At 40.8% G+C, this 21,470-nt stretch overlaps 1 protein-coding gene across 1 annotated transcript in view; it reads left to right on the forward strand.

Annotated features, from left to right (window-relative positions):
- LOC139749885 (uncharacterized) overlaps window positions 1–21,470 on the forward strand; it is a 230,545-nt gene that overhangs the window by 164,322 nt on the left and 44,753 nt on the right. The window contains exon 7 of the mRNA XM_071664267.1: window positions 14,668–14,836. Coding sequence (XP_071520368.1) covers window positions 14,668–14,836 — 169 coding nt within the window. The remainder of the gene's footprint in view (window positions 1–14,667; window positions 14,837–21,470) is intronic.

Here is a 21,470-nt window from a genome sequence, read left to right on the forward strand (position 1 = left end):
CATAAGTATACTTATGTAAGTAGGAGAGATGGCCAGAGAGCGTTATTGGATTACGTGTTAATTGTTAATATATATATATATATATATATATATATATATATATATATATATATATTTTTTTTTTTTTTTTTTTTTTTTTTTTTTTTTTTTTTTTATACCTCGTCGCTGTCTCCCGCGTTTGCGAGGTAGCGCAAGGAAACAGACGAAAGAAATGGCCCAACCCCCCCCATACACATGTACATACACACGTCCACACACGCAAATATACATACCTACACAGCTTTCCATGGTTTACCCCGGACGCTTCACATGCCTTGATTCAATCCACTGACAGCACGTCAACCCCTGTATACCACATCGCTCCAATTCACTCTATTCCTTGCCCTCCTTTCACCCTCCTGCATGTTCAGGCCCCGATCACACAAAATCCTTTTCACTCCATCTTTCCACCTCCAATTTGGTCTCCCTCTTCTCCTCGTTCCCTCCACCTCCGACACATATATCCTCTTGGTCAATCTTTCCTCACTCATTCTCTCCATGTGCCCAAACCACTTCAAAACACCCTCTTCTGCTCTCTCAACCACGCTCTTTTTATTTCCACACATCTCTCTTACCCTTACGTTACTTACTCGATCAAACCACCTCACACCACACATTGTCCTCAAACATCTCATTTCCAGCACATCCATCCTCCTGCGCACAACTCTATCCATAGCCCACGCCTCGCAACCATACAACATTGTTGGAACCACTATTCCTTCAAACATACCCATTTTTGCTTTCCGGGATAATGTTCTCGACTTCCACACATTTTTCAAGGCTCCCAAAATTTTCGCCCCCTCCCCCACCCTATGATCCACTTCCGCTTCCATGGTTCCATCCGCTGACAGATCCACTCCCAGATATCTAAAACACTTCACTTCCTCCAGTTTTTCTCCATTCAAACTCACCTCCCAATTGACTTGACCCTCAACCCTACTGTACCTAATAACCTTGCTCTTATTCACATTTACTCTTAACTTTCTTCTTCCACACACTTTACCAAACTCCGTCACCAGCTTCTGCAGTTTCTCACATGAATCCGCCACCAGCGCTGTATCATCAGCGAACAACAACTGACTCACTTCCCAAGCTCTCTCATCCACAACAGACTTCATACTTGCCCCTCTTTCCAAAACTCTTGCATTTACCTCCCTAACAACCCCATCCATAAACAAATTAAACAACCATGGAGACATCACACACCCCTGCCGCAAACCTACATTCACTGAGAACCAATCACTTTCCTCTCTTCCTACACGTACACATGCCTTACATCCTCGATAAAAACTTTTCACTGCTTCTAACAACTTGCCTCCCACACCATATATTCTTAATACCTTCCACAGAGCATCTCTATCAACTCTATCATATGCCTTCTCCAGATCCATAAATGCTACATACAAATCCATTTGCTTTTCTAAGTATTTCTCACATACATTCTTCAAAGCAAACACCTGATCCACACATCCTCTACCACTTCTGAAACCACACTGCTCTTCCCCAATCTGATGCTCTGTACATGCCTTCACCCTCTCAATCAATACCCTCCCATATAATTTACCAGGAATACTCAACAAACTTATACCTCTGTAATTTGAGCACTCACTCTTATCCCCTTTGCCTTTGTACAATGGCACTATGCATGCATTCCGCCAATCCTCAGGCACCTCACCATGAGTCATACATACATTAAATAACCTTACCAACCAGTCAACAATACAGTCACCCCCTTTTTTTATAAATTCCACTGCAATACCATCCAAACCTGCTGCCTTGCCGGCTTTCATCTTCCGCAAAGCTTTTACTACCTCTTCTCTGTTTACCAAATCATTTTCCCTAACCCTCTCACTTTGCACACCAACTCGACCCAAACACCCTATATCTGCCACTCTGTCATCAGACACATTCAACAAACCTTCAAAATACTCATTCCATCTCCTTCTCACATCACCACTACTTGTTATCACCTCCCCATTTACGCCCTTCACTGAAGTTCCCATTTGCTCCCTTGTCTTACGCACCCTATTTACCTCCTTCCAGAACATCTTTTTATTCTCCCTAAAATTTACTGATAGTCTCTCACCCCAACTCTCATTTGCCCTTTTTTTCACCTCTTGCACCTTTCTCTTGACCTCTTGTCTCTTTCTTTTATACTTCTCCCACTCAATTGCATTTTTTCCCTGCAAAAATCGTCCAAATGCCTCTCTCTTCTCTTTCACTAATACTCTTACTTCTTCATCCCACCACTCACTACCCTTTCTAAACAGCCCACCTCCCACTCTTCTCATGCCACAAGCATCTTTTGCGCAATCCATCACTGATTCCCTAAATACATCCCATTCCTCCCCCACTCCCCTTACTTCCATTGATCTCACCTTTTTCCATTCTGTACACAGTCTCTCCTGATACTTCCTCACACAGGTCTCCTTCCCAAGCTCACTTACTCTCACCACCTTCTTCACCCCAACATTCACTCTTCTTTTCTGAAAACCCATACTAATCTTCACCTTAGCCTCCACAAGATAATGATCAGACATCCCTCCAGTTGCACCTCTCAGCACATTGACATCCAAAAGTCTCTCTTTCGCACGCCTGTCAATTAACACGTAATCCAATAACGCTCTCTGGCCATCTCTCCTACTTACATAAGTATACTTATGTATATCTCGCTTTTTAAACCAGGTATTCCCAATCATCAGTCCTTTTTCAGCACATAAATCTACAAGCTCTTCACCATTTCCATTTACAACACTGAACACCCCATGCATACCAATTATTCCCTCAACTGCCACATTACTCACCTTTGCATTCAAATCACCCATCACTATAACCCGGTCTCGTGCATCAAAACCGCTAACCCACTCATTTAGCTGCTCCCAAAACAGCTATTATCCCTGGGGATAGGGGAGAAAGAATACTTCCCACATATTCCCTGTGTGTCGTAGAAGGCGACTAAAAGGGAAGGGAGCGAGGGGCTGGAAATCCTCCCCTCTCTTTTTTTTTTTTTTTTTTTTTTTTTTTTTTTTTTCCAAAAGAAGGAACAGAGAAGGGGGTCAGGTGAGGATACTCCCTCAAAGGCCCAGTCCTCTGTTCTTAACGCTACCTCGCTATCGCGGGAAATGGCGAATAGTATGAAAAAAAAAAAAAAAATATATATATATATATATATATATATATATATATATATATATATATATATATATATGTATATATATATATATATATATTCCCTCAACTGCCACATTACTCAACTTTGCATTCAAATCACCCAACACTATAACCCGGTCTCGTGCATCAAAACCACTAACACACTCATTCAGCTGCTCCCAAAACACTTGCCTCTCATGATCTTTCTTCTCATGCCCAGGTGCATATATATATATATATATATATATATATATATATATATATATATATATATATATATATATATATATATATATTTTTTTTTTTTTTTTTTTTTTTTTTTTTTTTTTGCTCTCTCCCACGTTTGCGAGGTAGCGCAAGGAAACAGACGAAAGAAATGGCCCAACCCACCCCCATACACATTCCTTGATTCAATCCACTGACAGCACGTCAACCCCGGTATACCACATCGCTCCAATTCACTCTATTCTTTGCCCTCCTTTCACCCTCCTGCATGTTCAGGCCCCAATCACACAAAATCTTTTTCACTCCATCTTTCCACCTCCAATTTGGTCTCCCTCTTCTCCTCGTTCCCTCCACCTCCGACACATATATCCTCTTGGTCAATCTTTCTCACTCATTCTCTCCATGTGACCAAACCATTTCAAAACACCCTCTTCTGCTCTCTCAACCACGCTCTTTTTATTTCCACACATCTCTCTTACCCTTACGTTACTTACTCGATCAAACCACCTCACACCACACATTGTCCTCAAACATCTCATTTCCAGCACATCCATCCTCCTGCGCACAACTCTATCCATAGTCCACGCCTTGCAACCATACAACATTGTTGGAACCACTATTCCTTCAAACATACCCATTTTTGCTTTCCGAGATAATGTTCTCGACTTCCACACATTCTTCAAGGCTCCCAGAATTTTCGCCCCCTCCCCCACCCTATGATCCACTTCCGCTTCCATGGTTCCATCCGCTGCCAGATCCACTCCCAGATATCTAAAACACTTCACTTCCTCCAGTTTTTCTCCATTCAAACTCACCTCCCAGTTGAATTGACCCTCAACCCTACTGTACCTAATAACCTTGCTCTTATTCACATTTGCTCTTAACTCTCTTCTTTCACACACTTTACCAAACTCAGTCACCAGCTTCTGCAGTTTCTCACATGAATCAGCCACCAGCGCTGTATCATCAGCGAACAACAACTGACTCACTTCCCAAGCTCTCTCATCCCCAACAGACTTCATACTTGCCCCTCTTTCCAAAACTCTTGCATTCACCTCCCTAACAACCCCATCCATAAACAAATTAAACAACCATGGAGACATCACACACCCCTGCCGCAAACCTACATTCATTGAGAACCAATCACTTTCCTCTCTTCCTACATGTACACATGCCTTACATCCTCGATAAAAACTTTTCACTGCTTCTAACAACTTGCCTCCCACACCATATATTCTTAATACCTTCCACAGAGCATCTATATCAACTCTATCATGTGCCTTCTCCAGATCCATAAATGCTACATACAAATCCATTTGCTTTTCTAAGTATTTCTCACATACATTCTTCAAAGCAAACACCTGATCCACACATCCTCTACCACTTCTGAAACCACACTGCTCTTCCCCAATCTGATGCTCTGTACATGCCTTCACCCTCTCAATCAATACCCTCCCATATGATTTGCCAGGAATACTCAACAAACTTATACCTCTGTAATTTGAGCACTCACTCTTATCCCCTTTGCCTTTGTACAATGGCACTATGCACGCATTCCGCCAATCCTCAGGCACCTCACCATGAGTCATACATACATTAGATAACCTTACCAACCAGTCAACAATACAGTCACCCCCTTTTTTAATAAATTCCACTGCAATACCATCCAAACCTGCTGCCTTGCCGGCTTTCATCTTCCGCAAAGCTTTTACTACTTCTTCTCTGTTTACCAACTCATTTTCCCTAACCCTCGCACTTTGCACACCGCCTCGACCAAAACAGCCTATATCTGCCACTCTATCATCAAACACACACATATATATATATATATATATATATATATATATATATATATATATATATATATATATATATATTTTTTTTTTTTTTTTTATACTTTGTCGCTGTCTCCCGCGTTTGCGAGGTAGCGCAAGGAAACAGACGAAAGAAATGGCCCAACCCCCCCCCATACACATGTACATACACACGTCCACACACGCAAATATACATACCTACACAGCTTTCCATGGTTTACCCCAGACGCTTCACATGCCTTGATTCAATCCACTGACAGCATGTCAACCCCTGTATACCACATCGCTCCAATTCACTCTATTCCTTGCCCTCCTTTCACCCTCCTGCATGTTCAGGCCCCGATCACACAAAATCTTTTTCACTCCATCTTTCCACCTCCAATTTGGTCTCCCTCTTCTCCTCGTTCCCTCCACCTCCGACACATATATCCTCTTGGTCAATCTTTCCTCACTCATTCTCTCCATGTGCCCAAACCATTTCAAAACACCCTCTTCTGCTCTCTCAACCACGCTCTTTTTATTTCCACACATCTCTCTTACCCTTACGTTACTTACTCGATCAAACCACCTCACACCACACATTGTCCTCAAACATCTCATTTCCAGCACATCCGTCCTCCTGCGCACAACTCTATCCATAGCCCACGCCTCGCAACCATACAACATTGTTGGAACCACTATTCCATCAAACATACCCATTTTTGCTTTCCGAGATAATGTTCTCGACTTCCACACATTTTTCAAGGCTCCCAAAATTTTCGCCCCCTCCCCCACCCTATGATCCACTTCCGCTTCCATGGTTCCATCCGCTGACAGATCCACTCCCAGATATCTAAAACACTTGACCCTCAACCCTACTGTACCTAATAACCTTGCTCTTATTCACATTTACTCTTAACTTTCTTCTTCCACACACTTTTCCAAACTCAGTCACCAGCTTCTGCAGTTTCTCACATGAATCAGCCACCAGCGCTGTATCATCAGCGAACAACAAATGGTGAAGAGCTTGTAGATTTATGTGCTGAAAAAGGACTGGTGATTGGGAATACCTGGTTTAAAAGGCGAGATATACATAAGTATACGTAAGTAAGTAGGAGAGATGGCCAGAGAGCGTTATTGGATTACGTGTTAATTGGCAGGCGCGCGAAAGAGAGACTTTTGGATGTTAATGTGCTGAGAGGTGCAACTGGAGGGATGTCTTATCATTATCTTGTGGAGGCTAAGGTGAAGATTTGCATGGGTTTTCAGAAAAGAAGAGTGAATGTTGGGGTGAAGAGGGTGGTGAGAGTAAGTGAGCTTGGGAAGGAGAATTGTGTGAGGAAGTACCAGAAAGACTGAGTACAGAATGGAAAAAGGTGAGAACAATGGAAGTAAGGGGAGTGGGTGAGGAATGGGATGTATTTAGGGAATCAGTGATGGCTTGCGCAAAAGATGCTTGTGGCATGAGAAGAGTGGGAGATGGGTTGATTAGAAAGGGTAGTGAGTGGTGGGATTTGAGAAGTAAGATTATTAGTGAAAGAGAAGAGAGAGGCATTTGGACTATTTTTTGCAGGGAAAAAATGCAATTGAGTGGGAGATGTATAAAAGAAAGAGACAGGAGGTCAGGAGAAAGGTGCAAGAGGTGAAAAAGAGGGCAAATGAGAGTTGGGGTGAGAGAGTATCATTAAATTTTAGGGAGAATAAAATGATGTTTTGGAAGGAGGTAAATAAAGTGCGTAAGACAAGGGAGCAAATGGGAACTTCAGTGAAGGGGGCTAATGGGGAGGTGATAACAAGTAGTGGTGATGTGAGAAGGAGATGGAGTGAGTATTTTGAAGGTTTGCTGAATGTGTTTGATGATAGAGTGGCAGATATAGGGTGTTTTGGTCAAGGTGGTGTGCAAAGTGAGAGGGTTAGGGAAAATGATTTGGTAAATAGAGAAGAGGTAGTAAAAGCTTTGCGGAAGATGAAAGCCGGCAAGGCAGCAGGTTTGGATGATATTGCAGTGGAATTTATTAAAAAAGGGGGTGACTGTATTGTTGACTGGTTGGTAAGGTTATTTAATGTATGTATGATTCATGGTGAGGTGGCTGAGGATTGGCGGAATGCTTGCATAGTGCCATTGTACAAAGGCAAAGGGGATAAGAGTGAGTGCTCAAATTACAGAGGTATAAGTTTGTTGAGTATTCCTGGTAAATTATATGGGAGGGTATTGATTGAGAGGGTGAAGGCATGTACAGAGCATCAGATTGGGGAAGAGCAGTGTGGTTTCAGAAGTGGTAGAGGATGTGTGGATCAGGTGTTTGCTTTGAAGAATGTATGTGAGAAATACTTAGAAAAGCAAATGGATTTGTATGTAGCATTTATGGATCTGGAGAAGGCATATGATAGAGTTGATAGAGATGCTCTGTGGAAGTATTAAGAATATATGGTGTGGGAGGCAAGTTGTTAGAAGCAGTGAAAAGTTTTTATCGAGGATGTAAGGCATGTGTACGTGTAGGAAGAGAGGAAAGTGATTGGTTCTCAGTGAATGTAGGTTTGCGGCAGGGGTGTGTGATGTCTCCATGGTTGTTTGATTTGTTTATGGATGGAGTTGTTTGGGAGGTGAATGCAAGAGTTTTGGAAAGAGGGGCAAGTATGCAGTCTGTTGTGGATGAGAGAGCTTGGGAAGTGAGTCAGTCATTGTTCGCTGATGATACAGCGCTGGTGGCTGATTCGTTTGAGAAACTGCAGAAGCTGGTGACTGAGTTTGGTAAAGTGTGTGAAAGAAGAAAGTTGAGAGTAAATGTGAATAAGAGCAAGGTTATTAGGTACAGTAGGGTTGAGGGTCAAGTCAGTTGGGAGGTAAGTTTGAATGGAGAAAAACTTGAGGAAGTAAAGTGTTTTAGATAATTGGGAGTGAATCTAGCAGCGGATAGAACCATGGAAGCGGAAGTGTATCATAGGGTGGGGGAGGGGGCGAAAATTCTGGGAGCATTGAAGAATGTTTGGAAGTCGAGAACATTATTTCGGATAGCAAAAATGGGTATGTTTGAAGGAATAGTGGTTCTAACAATGTTGTATGGTTGCGAGGCGTGGGCTATGGATATAGTTGTGCGTAGGAGGGTGGAAGTGCTGGAAATGAGATGTTTGAGGACAATGTGTGGTGTGAGGTGGTTTGATCAAGTAAGTAATGTAAGGGTAAGAGAGATGTGTGGTAGTATAAAGAGTGTGGTTGAGAGAGCAGAAGAGGGTGTTTTGAAATGGTTTGGTCACATGGAGAGAATGAGTGAGGAAAGATTGACCAAGAGGATATATGTGTCAGAGGTGGAGGGAACGAGGAGAAGTGGGAGACCAAATTGGAGGTGGAAAGATGGAGTGAAAAAGATTTTGTGTGATCGGGGCCTGAACATGCAGGAGGGTGAAAGGCGTGCAAGTATTAGAGTGAATTGGAATGATGTGGTATACCGGGGTCGACGTGCTGTCAATGGATTGAACCAGAGCATGTGAAGCATCTGGGGTAAACCATGGAAAGTTCTGTGTGGCTTGGATGTGGAAAGGGAGCTGTGGTTTCAGTGCATTATTACATGACAGCTAGAGACTGAGTGTGAGCGAATGAGGCCTTTGTTTTCTTTTCCTAGCGCTACCTTGCACACACGAGGAGGGAGGGGGTTGTTATTCCATGTGTGGCGTGGTGGCGATGGCAATAAATAAAGGCAGACGGTATGAATTATGTGCATGTATATATATGTATATGTCTGTGTGTGTGTATTTATATGTATACATTGAGATGTATAGGTATGTATTTTTGTGTGTGTGGACGTGTCTGTATATACATGTGTATGCGGGTGGGTTGGGCCATTCTTTCGTTTGTTGCCTTGCGCTACCTCGCTAACGCGGGATACAGCGACAAAGCAAATTAAATAAAAATAAATAAGATATATATATCTATCTATCTATTATACTTTGTCACTGTCTCCTGCGTTAGCAAGGTAGCGCAAGGAAACAGATGAAAGAATAGCCCAAGCCACCCACATACACATGTATATACATACACGTCCACACTTGCACCTATACATACCTCTGCATTTTCAACGTATACATATATATATATATATATATATATATATATATATATATATATATATATATATATATATATATATATACACACACAGACATATACATATATACACATGTACATAATTCATACTGTCTGCCTTTATTCATTCCCATCACCACCCCGCCACACATGAAATAACAACCCACTCCCCCCGCATGTGCATGAGGTAGCGCTAGGAAAAGACAACAAAGGCCACATTCATTCACACTCAGTCTCTGGCTGTCATGTATAATGCACCAAAACCACAGCTCCCTTTCCACATATAGGCCCCACAGAACTTTCCATGGTTTACCCCAGATGCTTCACATGCCCTGGTTCAATCCATTGACAGCACGTCGACCCCGGTATACCACATCGTTCCAATTCACTCTATTCCTTGCACGCCCCTCACCCTCCTGCATGTTCAGGCCCTGATCACTCAAAATCTTTTTCACTCCATCTTTCCACTTCCAATTAGAACTGATCTCCCACTTCTCCTCTTTCCCTCCACCTCTGACACATATATCCTCTTTGTCAATCTTTCCTCACTCATTGTCTCCATGTGACCAAACCATTTCAAAACATCCTCCTCTGCATTCTCAACCGCACTCTTTTTATTACCACACATACATATGTATATATGTATGTATAGGGGGATAAGGGAGAAAGAATACTTCCCACACATTCCCCACATGTCGTAGAAGGCAACTATAGGGGACGGGAGTGGGTTGCTAGAAACCCTCCCCCCCTTTTATTTCAACTTTTCTAAATGGAGAAACAGAAGGAGTCACGTGGGTAGTGCTCATCCTCCTAGAAGGCTCAGATTATGTTGTGTAAATGTGTGGGGATGTAACGAAGATGAGAAAAAAGGAGAGATAGGTAGTATGTTTGAGGAAAGGAACCGTGATATTTTGGCTCTGAGTAAAACGAAGCTCGAGGGTAAAGGGAAGAGTGGTTTGGGAATATTTTGGGAGTAGAGTCAGGAGTTGGTGAGAGGACAAGAGCAAAGGAAGGAGTAGCACTACTCTTGAAACAGGAGTTGTGGGAGTAAGTGATAGAATGTAAGAAAGTAGACTCTATATTGATATGGGTAACACTGAAAGTGGATGGAGAGAGATGGGTGATCATTGGTGCATATGGATAGTGAGCTGTGGTTTCAGTGCATTACACATGACAGCTTAAGACTGTGAACAAATGTGGCCTTTTTTTTTTTCTTTTCCTTGTGCTACCTCGCAGAAGAGGGGGTGGATGCTATTTCTTGTGTGGTGGGGATAGCAACAGTAATGGATAAAGGCAAGCAAGTATGAATATGTATGTGTGTATATAAGTCTGTGTATGTATATGTATGCATATGTTGATATGTGTATGTATGTATATGTGCGTGTATGATCATTTACGTATATACATGTCTATATGATTGGATGGGCTATTCTTCGGCTGTTTTCTGGTGGTACCACACTGAAGTGGGAAACAGCGATTAAGTATGATAATAGAAAAAGTCTGTTGAGTGTATCTGGTAAGTTGTATGGAATAGTGATTATTGAAATGGCGAAGATATGTACAAAGCATTAGACTGGGGAGGACTAATGTGCTTTCATGAATGGTAAAGGATGTGTGCATCAGGTGTTTGCTTCAAACTATGTGTGTAAGAAATACTTAGAAAGATACTTTGTTAAAGATGCTACGAAATTCTGGTGTGGGAGGAAAGGTAACGGAAACAGTGAGGAGATTTTATCTAGAATGTAAGGTGTGTTTGTGAGTAGGAAAAGAGGATGGTGAATGGTTCCAGATGATGGTGGGTCTGTCGTAGTGGTCTTCGATGTCATGATATCTGTTTCATGAGTTTGTGGATGGGTTGATGAGGGAAGTAAACGCAAGGGTCTTGGAGAGATGGGCGGGCATACAGTCTACATGGAATGAGGGTGGCCTGGCAAGTGATTTAGTTGTTTGCTGATGACACAACTTTTGTGGCAGTTCGGTGTGAGAAACTGTGAAAGTTGGTGTCTGAGTTTGAATGACTGTGAAAGGAGTAAATTGAGAATTAAATGTGAATATAAGCAAAGTTATTAGGTTCAGCAAAACAGATGATCAGGTTTTTTTTGGAGGTAAGGTTGAATGGAGAAAACATGGAGGAAATGAAGTATTTTATATACCTGGGAATAGAAATGGCAATGAATAGATCTATGGAAGTAGTAGGGAGTAATAATATGGGAGAGATATCTCGCATTTGCTCCTGTGTAGAAGGCTTTTACACCATCCAAGTTGTTCTCATACCCAGCATATCCTTGACACATCTCGTAAAACATTCTTCTTGCCTCTATCCTACGCTTTCTCCAGATCCATAAAAGCTGCGTACAGCTTTTTACCTTTCACTATATACATTGCCACGATCATTTTCATTGCAAAAATCTGATCCTCACACCCCCTTCCTTTTCTAAAACCCCCTTGCCCAAACTTATTCTGGATTCAGTCACTTCCCTCACTCTATCAGTCATCAATCTTGCATACACTTTTTCTGGTATGCTTAACAGACTGTCCCCTATAATTGCTACATACTTAGCACTTTTTCCACTGAATAAAGGAACAATAATAACTCATCCAAGCTTAGGAACAACCTTTTGCTTCCATGCTAACTTACATATCAAATGCATCCACTGTATCCTACTTTCTCCTCCATACATCAACATTTCAGCCATAATGGCATCCACTCTGGGTGCTTTTCCTATCTTCAGCCTCATTATTGCCCCTTTTTTACCTCTCTTCTTGCTAAAGGCCCCTGCACTTGTATCCTTTTCCTTCCATCCTCCATACCCATTTATGTAACAACTGATACCTTACCTTCTTCCACATTCACCTGTTCTTCTGAAAACTCCTTCCATCTTTTCACTTCCTCTTTTTGCTTCAGCAACTCCCCTTGCATATTTCTCACATTTACATCACCACTTGCACATCCACCTCTCTCCTTTTTCTCCTTCCAGTACACTTTCTTATTTTCCTGAAACTATGGTTTGCTTTGTCAGCCTTTTCACATTCCAGTTACACATTTTATATTCTTCCCTCCTCTTTGGTTGAAATCCACTGGTACATTCTGTAAGGTTTTGAAGAGATAATCAGAAAGCAAATGGATGACTCTGTAGGGGAAAATTTGCCAGAATTAGAGACAGCATAGTTTTAGGGAAAGGAAGTTGTGAACAAACCTCACAAATATCTGAGAGAAAGCAATTTACACTTTACTGCATGGGAGGCTGATTAAAAAGCTGGATCACCAGGCAGGAATTAATGGGACACTTCTTCAATGGATAGATTATCATAGCAGGAAGGAACAAAGGACACATCAGAGAAACCCTCCCAAAATGAGTTGAAACTGCTAGAGGAGTACAGTAAGGTTCTGTTTTGAGACCATTACTCTTCTTGATCTATGTGAATGATTTGTCAAATGGTATGGACTCTGAACTGAATATGTTTGCAGATGATGCAAAGATCATGTTGGAAGTGAAAGGTATGGAGATTGCATCAATTTAAAGGGGACCCTGACACACTCCAAAGATGGTTTAATACATGGTTGATGAAATTCAACCCAAGTGAAGATAAGGTATTGAAAATGGGTTACAGCAAAAGAATGCCTTCTGGCAAGATGTGAGTTGCAGCAATTTAGGAGTGAGGAGTCGACATCATATAGCCTGTCATGAGACTCCCATCATATGAGAATGATTCAGTGGACCAAATGTCTGCTGGAAAATATTAGAATTGCATTCAGGTTCATAGGGAAGGAATTGTTCAGCAAGCCATTCACTCCATTAATAAGGCCAGAACTAGAATATGCTTCTCAAGTTTGGTCACCACACCTAAAGAAGCACAAAAAGAGCTAATACAGAAGGTCCAGAGGTGAATTACAAACAGTACCAGAGAGATCTGAGTTACTGGGGAAGGCTAGAGTTATGAAATTTGCCGACCATAAAGTTTTTAAAACAGATTGATGGTGTATGTAGACAGTGAGTTCTTTGAGAGTGTTAGGAATTGAACAGCCAGAGAACAGAACAGGGAATTAAGTGAGAGACTTACTCAGAAAAAAGTACTTGTGTAATACATATAAGAGTGGTGCATGATGAATGAAAATTTAGAAAGTATTATGTTAGTAAAGAATATTCAAAAGAATGAGTGTAAAACTCCCTCACCTACAGTTTAGATAGGTATTTACAAAAATTGAATAGTTAGAGCACTGGTTCACTCAAAACAGAATTTTTCTTCTCTTCCAAAATTCATTGTCATCATCTTAACTCCTGAAAAACATGAACACAATGTACACTTTCCCAGAATAGTGAATGGTCAGTTTCTCCCACCCAACAGAACTCCAGCCATACTAGATGATGCATTTGGTATTCACCACCATTTCACAAACCTCAGCATAAAGGTCTTATGCAAACTGAATGCCCTTGGAACACTTACCAGTACTAGATGGATACATGCCAGTATGTGACCTGTAACTAGGTTTTTTATCGGACATGTGTTGGAAGGAGTAATTTTGCCTCCTTAATGATGGTCATCCTGAGCTGTTTTAGAACTGTGAATTTTTGGAAAGTTGAAAGGGTTAGTCTTTTCTTGCTCTTTGAGATGTAGGGAAAAGGACTGATGGTCTAACTTGTATGATAACTCTCTTCTGTCTTGTTTCTGATGCAAAAAGTGGGTTTATCTGAAGACTTATAACTGGAGAAGACAACCAGAGTTGAGGTCCAGTAGTCCTTAACCTTGTCTGTTGCCTTTAAAATGAAGAGAGAATGCTCAGAAAAGGAAGGAATTGACCAAAGATAGGGTTGCTTATTGTAGGAACCAAGTAGCATCAGCTCCACACTCACATATGAATTGCAAGCCTAGCTGTAGAAAGTCAGGAGACCAGTTTAACTGCAGAAGAGCAGTAGCTATTCCTGAGATAGGAGGTGGAGTGTCTCATGCAGTGTGAAGAAATTCCAGTCTTCAAGGCAATTTAATAAGGACAAGCTTTATATCAAGTAGGATTAACCCAGACTTGAGATCTGTTTAATGCCCCACTTAGCAAGTATACTCTGATGTTCATAGGGCTTTGCCTGTGACAGAAATGGTGTACATTTTTAGCTTTTATAATGTCTGTGCACCGCCTAACAGTAAAGACAAATAGAAATGCTAGAATCATCTGTGCTAGGAAATTATCATTCATATGGTTATGATTTGTTGATATTAAATGTGCACCAACTAGTAAATTTGGGAGTTTAAAAGGGTAGTACATGAATTTTATGAATTTATATATTTTGATATTGCATTATGTAATCATATCCAACTATGAAATATCCATAATGATGATATTCATCAGTATGAATGTATTGTTGGTAATATTCTTTATTACAGGTTCTCCTTCCCCTGGATGGTCCTGGGTTTGAGGAACACAGAGCCCATATGCTAATTGGAGTGATTGTCCGTGCGAAGAATAAGCGAGTTTTTGATCATGTCTCTGGTACATGGAGTTTATTGAACATTGGCACAGTCCCTCCAGTTCAGCCTGTACCTAAATCCCTAGGTAAGTTTATTTTCATGAATCAACAAATCTAATCAAATCTCACTTTTCATTGCACTCTCTGGATCATTATCCATGATACCTTTTATAAGACTCTTTTTGTAGTGAACATTGCAACAACATGTAGGATATGCATTCAAGGCATATAACTTGACCTTATTTTGCTCCCTCAGATTTTTCTGAGGAGTGGTTGATGTATTCCAAGGCTCCAGAGTATTAGGTATAAATTCTCTAACTCTTGCAAAATATTTCAAGGTGCCAGATTCTGCTGGGGGTAATGGCTTAAATGTCTTTCCTAGGTGGCTCAGAGCAGTGATTTAATTACCTTTCACTGAAAACCAAACGAAAACAATGTCCTTACTGATGCTGATGATTGCCAGTTTGCATCAATCAGTTCAGATTTTTTGGCTGATTTCCCTCTCTTTGTACTTAAAATTATATGTTAAAGTATTGTCCATGCATAGAGTTGGTGAAGTTGTAATATTGTTATATTGTTTAATGGGTCAAAATAACTGAATACATATTCCTGAGTTTTGAAAAGAAAGTTCATTTCCACTGAGTTGCCAATTTGCTTATTTGCCGCAGTTTTATTTGAATTCATTTATTGAATTTAACACAGATATTGTAACTATGCTACTTATTACATTACTTGTGTGCAACCAAGTTACCTTGTCTTCTCACTGAATGAGCTCTTGATTGAAATTTTAGTTCTAACGTTGGGTTTCCTGAATTTCAGTTGCCTCTCTTGGTAGCATTAACTAAAACCTAATAAGAAAACCTCTCCAATGATTTTTCCTTTCCACTCCTCACTATGCCACAACTAGTAATACTTTTAAGAAGTACTGCATCTGTGGACCCAACGAATGAATACACTCTCACCTCACTTGCACCAAAGGTTTGTAGAAACAGTAGACCATTTGAATATTGCTGCTCTCTTTTCTGATCTTGCTCAGTTGCTGCCTTCAGACAGTGGGTAATTACCTGTTTTTGATTACCAATTTGTACTGTATGGGGAAGGAGTTCTACACTCTTGGGGCCCAATAGTTGTAACATTCTCAGTCATGCTTCATAAATTTCTGTATGCTTGTTGAGAAAGATGTGAAGGTGTATTATTTGGTAAAGGAGTGGTGGATGAATGGAATCCAGTGACAGATGAGGTTAATGCAGATAGGATACAGAAATTTAAGAAGTTGCATGGTAGTAGAAAACATTCAAGAGATGGTGCCCCATAAGTGTAAAACTCCATCTGTGCAGTAAAAATAGAGAATTACAATTGGCAATTCCACACACACACATGCATGCACACATGCATGGGTGCACACACACCCACACACATGGGCTCTCTCTCTCTCTCTCTCTCTCTCTCTCTCTCTCTCTCTCTCTCTCTCTCTCTCTCTCTCTCTCTCTCTCTCTCTCTCTCTCTCTCTCTCTCTCTCTCTCTCTCTCTCTCTCTCTCTCTCTCTCTCTCTCTCTCTCTCTCTCTCTCTCTCTCTCTCTCTCTCTCTCTCTCTCTCTCTCTCTCTCTCTCTCTCTCTCTCTCTCTCTCTCTCTCTCTCTCTCTCTCTCTCTCTCTCTCTCTCTCTCTCTCTCTCTCTCTCTCTCTCTCTCTCTCTCTCTCTCTCTCTCTCTCTCTCTCTCTCTCTCTCTCTCTCTCTCTCTCTCTCTCTCTCTCTCTCTCTCTCTCTCTCTCTCTCTCTCTCTCTCTCTCTCTCTCTCTCTCTCTCTCTCTCTCTCTCTCTCTCTCTCTCTCTCTCTCTCTCTCTCTCTCTCTCTCTCTCTCTCTCTCTCTCTCTCTCTCTCTCTCTCTCTCTCTCTCTCTCTCTCTCTCCTCTCTCTCTCTCTCTCTCTCTCTCTCTCTCTCTCTCTCTCTCTCTCTCTCTCTCTCTCTCCTTATTATGACATATAAGGGAAGGGAGTAGAATGTGATGAGGTTCCTGAGTGATATATACACTGGATATGAAGTTGGAATATCCTTGGAGATAGGGGAGAAAGAATACTTCCCACGTATCCCCTGCCTGTCGTAAAAGGCGACTAAAAGGGAGGGAGGGGGGGCTGGAAATCCTCTCCTCTCGTTTTTGATTTTCCAAAAGAAGGAACAGAGAAGGGGGCCAAGTGAGGATTTCCCTCAAAGGCTTAGTCCTCTGTTCTTAACGCTACCTCGCTGATGTGGGAGATGGCGAATAGTATGAAAAAAAAATGCAGTTTTTTGGGAGTTTAACCCTTATACCATATCCCTTAGAAAAAAATATTCAGCAGATTTGTTGTTTAGATTTGGCATGCTAAGATGTGTGCACCATTTGTTATTTTCAGAGTTTTTCCAGTTTTTTGTTTTAAACAGATAGGATAACTTATTTAGTTTCGAAAGTTCTTGAATTATAAGTTAACAAAAAACTGTAGTGAACACAATATGTACTTGTAGAATTGCCCTTGTGTATCAAGCCTGGTTTATCTACACTGTTGTCATCTGGGCATGCCATGTTGGATACATACACAAAAAACTCCAAAGATTTGTCTGATTATAATATAATGCATTATCTATCTATAATGCTACCTTACTATTATGGGAATTGGCATTCTAGTATGAAAGAAAGAAAATCTATCTGTACATCTGTATATCGGATGCCTGTTCTCTTCGCGAACTCCCTTAAGGAGATGGCCTTGGCAAAAGTCTCCATAACTGGTGAACTCCAATGCTGCTTCTTAGCCTTTAATGCTTTACCCTTTACGGGGCACTGGCAGAGGGCAACTTTAGCTCGGTGTTTTCCGAGGGTCTTACCAAAATTTCCAACCTATTATTTTTACCTGATGGTCCTACCTAATGTTCATACCTACTACTTCTATAGTGCAATACTGGAAGTGTAACTAGAAAGCAGTGCAGTGTGTAATAACAGGGAGCTTGTCACTTCTCCAGCCAGAACTCTTTTGTTTCCATTGGTTGCTTCTTCAGTTGGTCAGCCAATAAAAAGACTTCATTATGGGTAATAATCATGTTTCCATGGAAGCCACATATATGCAACTACTTACTGCTTTCTTGTTAGAATCTCTTCAAGCCATACTATATCAAATACATACTTAAAAATTCCAGACTAATCTTATTTTAGTATGACACATTACATTATCCATAGGATGGGGAGAAAAAGATCTACCTTCGTATTTCCTGCATATTGCTTCTAGAAGGCAATTAAGTAGGGCATAAGTAAGGGGCTGAAAATCCCCGTCTTGTATTTCAGTTTCTTAAGGGTGAAAAGGAAGGAGCCAAGCGTGGAGTGCTCATTCTCCTCAAAAGTTCAGGCTTGGGTTAGTGAGAATAAAGGAGAGATTGTTAAAAAGTTTGAGGAAAGGTGCCTAGATGTTCTGGCTCAGCATGAAACAAAGCTAAAATGTAAAGGGGAAGAATGGTTTGGGAATGTCCTAGGGATAAAGCAGGGTTTGGTTTAAGGGCAAAAGCTAAGGAAGGGGTAGCACTTTTGCTGAAGTAGGAGTTCTGGGAATGTGTGAAAGAGTGTAAGTGAGCACCGACTGATTTGGGTAAAACTGAAAGTTAATTGCATCTGGCCATGAACAGGAAAATCATGTGAAGCAATTGTTTTGCATGCTGCTGAGTAAGTGTGTCAGCAGTTTTGATGCAAGAGACCTGGTATATGTGAGTAATATGGTTGTTGAAGGTTTAATCGGGGGTATGGATTATTTAGTTAATAGAAATGGTGAACAACTTGTGTAGTTGTGTTCTGAAAAAGGACAGGTAGTTTGAGAATACCTGGTTTAGAGCGTTATACAAAAGTAAGCATATATGAGCTGGAAAGATGGTAAGCAGGCATTATTGGATTATATACTGATTGATAGGTGTGCAAAAGAGATTCTTGGATGTGAATCTCCTGAGAGTGGCAGCTGATGGGATCTGATCATAACCTGGTGGTGGTGAGGGTGAAGACCTGCAAAGGTTTTCAGAAAAAAAGGATATGGGTGGTGACTGTAAGTGTGCTTGGAAAAGAATCTTGTTTGAAGAAATACCATGAGAGATTGAGTGTAGAATAGTAGGTGAGAGCAAATGAAGCATAGGAAGTGGATGAGGAATAGGAGTTATTTAGGTAAGCAGTGCTGGCATGTGTGAGAGAAGTGTGTGACATATGGTAGGTGTGAATAGTGCAGGTGAAAAATGGTAGTGAGTAGTGAGATGACAAGTACAATTCCAAGTGAAAGAAAAGAGGAAGACATATGGGTGGTATTTACAGGGAAGGAGTGGAAACGATTGGGAGATGTACAAAGGAAAGTTACGGGGAGTTAAGAGGAAGGTGCAAGGGTTGAAAAAGAGGGCATATGAGATTTGGGGTGAGTGAGTATCAGTGAACTTTAGGGAGAACTAAAAGATGTTTTGGAAAGTTGATAGTGTGAGAAAAACAGGAGAAAAAATGGGAACATCAGGTAAGGGGTCATATCAGGTAGTGATGAAGTGAGGAGGAGTGAGTATCTTGAAGAATTTTTAATGTATTTGATGATAGGGTGGTAGATTTAGGGTGTTTGGGACATGGAGGTATTAAGAATAAGAAAGTTGTTTGTTGAGGAAGGATGCAGCAAGGTTGCTGGAGTGGATGGTGTTACAGTACAATTTATTAAGAAAGTGGATGACTGTTTTGTAGAATGATAATTTAGGATTTTCAGTGTATACAGTGGATCATGATGTGAGGTGTCTGATGGTTGGATGATGACATGTATAATGCCAATATATAGATGCAAGAGGACAAAGATGAGTGCTCAAACTACAGAAGTATAATCTGTTAAGTGTACTTTTTAGGTTGTATAGGAGAGAAATAATTGAGAAGATTAAGGCATGTATATTAAACATGTGGAGGAGCAATGTGGTTTCAGGAGTGGTAGTAGATATGTGGATCAGGTGTTTGTTGGAAGGAGTAAGTTTGAGAAATACTTAGAGAAACAGATGGACTTGTATGTGGTATTTATAGATCTGCAGAAATCTTATGATTGGGTTGATAGAGATGCCATATGAAAGGTCTTACAAATATATGTTATGGGAGGAAAGCCACTAGAGGCAGTGAGAAGTTTTTACCAAGAGTGCAAGAAGTGTGTATAAGTAGGAAGGGAGGACAGTGAGTGGTTCTAGGTTAAGTTAGGTCTGCAGCAAGGATGTGTGATGTCACCATGGCTGTTTACTTTGTTTATGGGTGGGGTGATGAGGGTGGTAAATGCAAGGTATTTTGGAGGGAGGGATGAGCTTGCAGTCTGTAGGGAGTAAGGAAAGTAAGTCAGTTATTGTTTGCTAATGACATGGCACTCATGGCAGATTCAAGTGAGAAACTATGGTAGTTAGTGACAGAGTTTGCAAGAGTATGTGAAATGGGTATGTTGAGAGTAAATATAAATAAAACCAAGGTTATTAGGTTTAGCAAAGCAGAAAGACTGGAAGGTAAGGTGAGTTTAAATGGAGAAAATATAGAGGAAGTGAAGGGTTTTAGGTACTTTGAAATAGACATAGTGAATGGAACCATAGATGGAGAATTTAATCATAAGGTGGATGAGGAGGAGAAGGTTTTATGTGCTCAGAGAAGTGTATGGAAAGTAAGATCAGTATCATGGAGGCTAAAAATGAGTTTGTTTAAAGGAATAGTGGTCTGAATGATGTTTTATTGATACGAGGCATGGGCTACAGATAAAGATATGTGGAGGAGGGTGGATGAGATGGAGATATATTGAAGGACAGTATATGGTGTGAGATGGTTTGATCGAGTAATAAAAGGGTAAGAGCAAGGCATAGTAATAAGAAAAGTGTGGTTGAGAGAGGTGAAAAGGGTGACTTGAAATGATTTGGACATATGGAGAGGTTGAGAAAGGATGTATGTGTCAGAAGTGGAGAGGACAGGAATGACACCAGTTTGGTGATGGAAGGATGAAGTGAAAAAGATTTTGAATGATTAGGGCCTGACCTTGCAGGAGGGTGAAAGGCAAGCATGGAATAGAATGAATTGGAGTGATGTTGGATAAAGGGGGTGACCTGCTGTCATTGGACTGAACCAGGACATATGGAACAGCTAGGGGAAACCACAGAAAGGTCTGTGGGACCTAGTTGTGGATAGGGGGCTTTGGTTTCTTTGCATTACACATGGTAGCTAGAGAATGGATGTGAGCAAATGAAGCCAGTCTGTTTGTTAATGGTGCAACATCGTTAACTTGGAAAATGGCAGACAGGTACGAGAAAAAATACCAGAAGTAAAATTATGGTACATATGAAATAACATTGCTTCAAAACACAACACTCATCAGCACATTCTTCAAGCATCTGCTATGCATTGGGTAATATCAAAAATATAAAAAGCTTGCCACTTGCATTCATTTTCCCATTGATTGCCATTTCCATTGATCAGCCAATAACAGTTTCATCTTGAGTGACATCATATTTCTATTGAAACCACCTAAACACAGGTACTTCCCACTCTTTCATTGAAACCTCTTTTGGCTATCATGTGGCCAGATAATATCCATTTTTTGGACAATATATAGTATATGGGTTAATAGAGCTTGGGAGTGGAAGTTTCCCTGATCATTAGATTGCACAGGAATGTTACCAACTTCATTGAATGGATTTATTATTTTTATTGTGCTTTTTATAAGGAATCTAATTTTT

The sequence above is a fragment of the Panulirus ornatus genome, chromosome 8, assembly GCF_036320965.1.
Source record: "Panulirus ornatus isolate Po-2019 chromosome 8, ASM3632096v1, whole genome shotgun sequence".
Classification (NCBI taxonomy): domain Eukaryota; kingdom Metazoa; phylum Arthropoda; class Malacostraca; order Decapoda; family Palinuridae; genus Panulirus; species Panulirus ornatus.